The 2614-nt window shown below is 43.0% G+C and overlaps 1 protein-coding gene across 1 annotated transcript; it reads left to right on the forward strand.

Annotated features, from left to right (window-relative positions):
* The first annotated feature begins 9 nt into the window (after window positions 1–9).
* LOC103730640 (beta-1,3-galactosyl-O-glycosyl-glycoprotein beta-1,6-N-acetylglucosaminyltransferase-like) lies at window positions 10–2044 on the forward strand. The gene is given in 2 exon segments (XM_008828912.3): window positions 10–869; window positions 871–2044. Coding segments are annotated over 2 exon segments (1284 nt in total). The 5' UTR covers window positions 10–99; the 3' UTR covers window positions 1385–2044.
* The last annotated feature ends 570 nt before the right edge of the window (window positions 2045–2614 follow it).

Genomic DNA, 2614 nt, shown 5'->3' on the forward strand with positions numbered 1-2614 from the left:
CTCTCCTGATGATGACAGGGAAAACTGGAGGAAGAATCATTCATGTCCAACGCCTAGAAGATTGTCCTCAACAAAGCAAAGGCCCTGATTTCATTTGAAATGCTGAGGAATTTGTTTCAGAGGAGACTTTCTTCTTATCCTGTAAAATACTATTTTATGGGCCTTGTTTTCTCTTTAATTACATTCTGTGTTTTAAGAATTCATCTAAAGCCTGAATTTGTTAGTGTTAGACACTTGGAGCTTTTTGAAGAGAATCCTAATAGCAACATTAATTGCACCAAAGTTTTACAGGGTGATAAAGATGAAATCCAGAAAGTGAAGCTTGAGCTGCTAACAGTGAAATTCAGAAAACGCCCTCGGTGGACACCATATGACTACATAAACATGACCAGTGACTGGACCTCTTTCATCAAGATGCGCAAATATATTGTAGAGCCCCTTAGTGAAGAAGAGGCGGATTTCCCAATCGCATATTCTATAGTGGTTCATCACAAAATTGAAATGCTTGACAGGCTCCTGAGGGCCATCTATATGCCTCAGAATTTCTACTGCATTCATGTGGACAGAAAATCAGAAGAGTCTTTTTTAGCTGCGGTGACGGGCATTGCATCCTGTTTCAATAATGTCTTTGTGGCCAGCCAGTTGGAGAGTGTGGTTTATGCTTCATGGAGTCGGGTTCAGGCTGACCTCAACTGCATGAAGGACCTCTACAAGATGAGTGCAAACTGGAAGTACTTGATCAATCTTTGTGGTATGGATTTCCCGATCAAAACCAACCTGGAAATCGTGAGGAAACTTGAGTTGTTCATGGGTGAAAACAACCTGGAGACTGAGAAGATGCCCTCCAATAAAGAAGAAAGGTGGAAAAAGTCATGCTGTTGTTAACGGACAGCTGATAAACACAGGGTTGGTCAAAGAGCGGCCTCCACTCAGATTTCCCCTTTTCTCGGGCAGTGCCTACTTTGTGGCCAGTAGGGAATATGTGGGCTATGTGCTAGAGAATGAAGACATCCAGAAGTTCATGGAGTGGGCCCAAGACACATACAGCCCCGATGAGTACCTCTGGGCCACCATCCAAAGGATCCCCGAAGTCCCTGGCTCACTCTCCTCAAACCATAAGTATGACTTGTCTGACATGAATGCTGTCGCTAGGTTTGTCAAGTGGCAGTACTTCGAAGGTGATGTTTCCAAGGGCGCGCCCTACCCGCCCTGCAGTGGGGTGCACGTGCGCTCTGTGTGCGTTTTCGGGGTTGGCGACTTGAAATGGATGCTGCGTAAGCACCACTTTTTTGCCAATAAGTTTGACACAGATGTTGACCCCTTTGCCATCCAGTGTTTGGATGAGCATCTGAGGCACAAAGCCCTGGTGACCTTAGAACACTGACCACCGTTAGCCGTTTTGGAGAAAATAAGAATGCATGAGTTGTACCCCGCCTGCTTCCTTTGTGTTGTACAGGGTCCTCTTTGGAGTGAGGACACTTAAGTCTTCATGTCAGAGGAGCTGCATGACTTCTGCAGAGCAGACAAGAGACAGGTGGAAATCATTAAGTGTTCTAGAATAAATGTGAGGGGAGAGTTAAGGTGGCTGGAGTCTGGGGACGGTAGCAAGGCTTCATGGACAGAGGGGGCCCAGGTGGTTAGCAAAGAAGGCAGGACTGAAATCGGCCTCTGGGACTGTTAAAGAGCTCAGGGACTTACTAAATAAGATTTTATTTATGCCAAAATTATTTTGAGGATTTTAAATGAGATAAGTTGCTTGACATGAATAAATCTGTAGCAATGAATAATCATAAAGATACAACTTATCTTGTGTATGTGTTGGAACAGGCATTTGGTTTTATCCTAAATTATCCTTGTAAATAATTTATGTCCTACTGTAACACTGTGCTCGGTGGAATCACTGTATGTCATCTCAGGGAGCTTAAAATATATTTAACGTTAGTATTTCTGTCTTTTGCTTATTAAAAATATACATATTTTTAGAAGCAAAGAAAGGCAATTTTTACTTCATTGATTTCTATGAATTCTCTTAGGTTATTAGAAAATTTTAGGTATCAGCTGAGTGCTGAGTGTATGCCTATAACCCCAGCTACTTGGAAGGTTAAGGCAGGAGGATTGTTTGAGCTGCAGTGATAGAGGCCAGGCTGGACAGAATAGCAAGACCCCATCTCTTAAAAAAAGGAGAAGAAATAAGAAATAACAAATTTCCAGGTATTTCTTTCCATTTCTCCATGTCCCCAGACTGTGCTTGCTGTCGAGCTGTAGACATTTTACTTTTTAGAGTCCTACATCTCTGTTTTATTCTCTGAAGTGATCCAATTGCCAGTAATTAGGGCAGAGAACTAAACGAGATTAAATGGGGGTGTAGTATAGAGGGAGGAAGTAATTTATTCATGCTGTCTCTAAAGTACCAACAATTGGTACTGTCCCAAGCAATTAAAATTCCTGCTTACTGGATCTACTTGTGTCCAGGATGGTGGCATCCTGATGTCCTCTGCACCCTTGTTTGAAGGGACCTGGCACTTGACCTCGGGTATTATCTGTCCTGGTGTTACCTGTTCATTGGCTCTTCTTAGCCTGTGGGCATTTCTTCCTCTCTCAGAGCCCTTGATGA

The sequence above is a fragment of the Nannospalax galili genome, unplaced genomic scaffold (genome assembly GCF_000622305.1).
Source record: "Nannospalax galili isolate Female #2095 unplaced genomic scaffold, S.galili_v1.0 scaffold19774, whole genome shotgun sequence".
In the NCBI taxonomy this organism is placed as follows: domain Eukaryota; kingdom Metazoa; phylum Chordata; class Mammalia; order Rodentia; family Spalacidae; genus Nannospalax; species Nannospalax galili.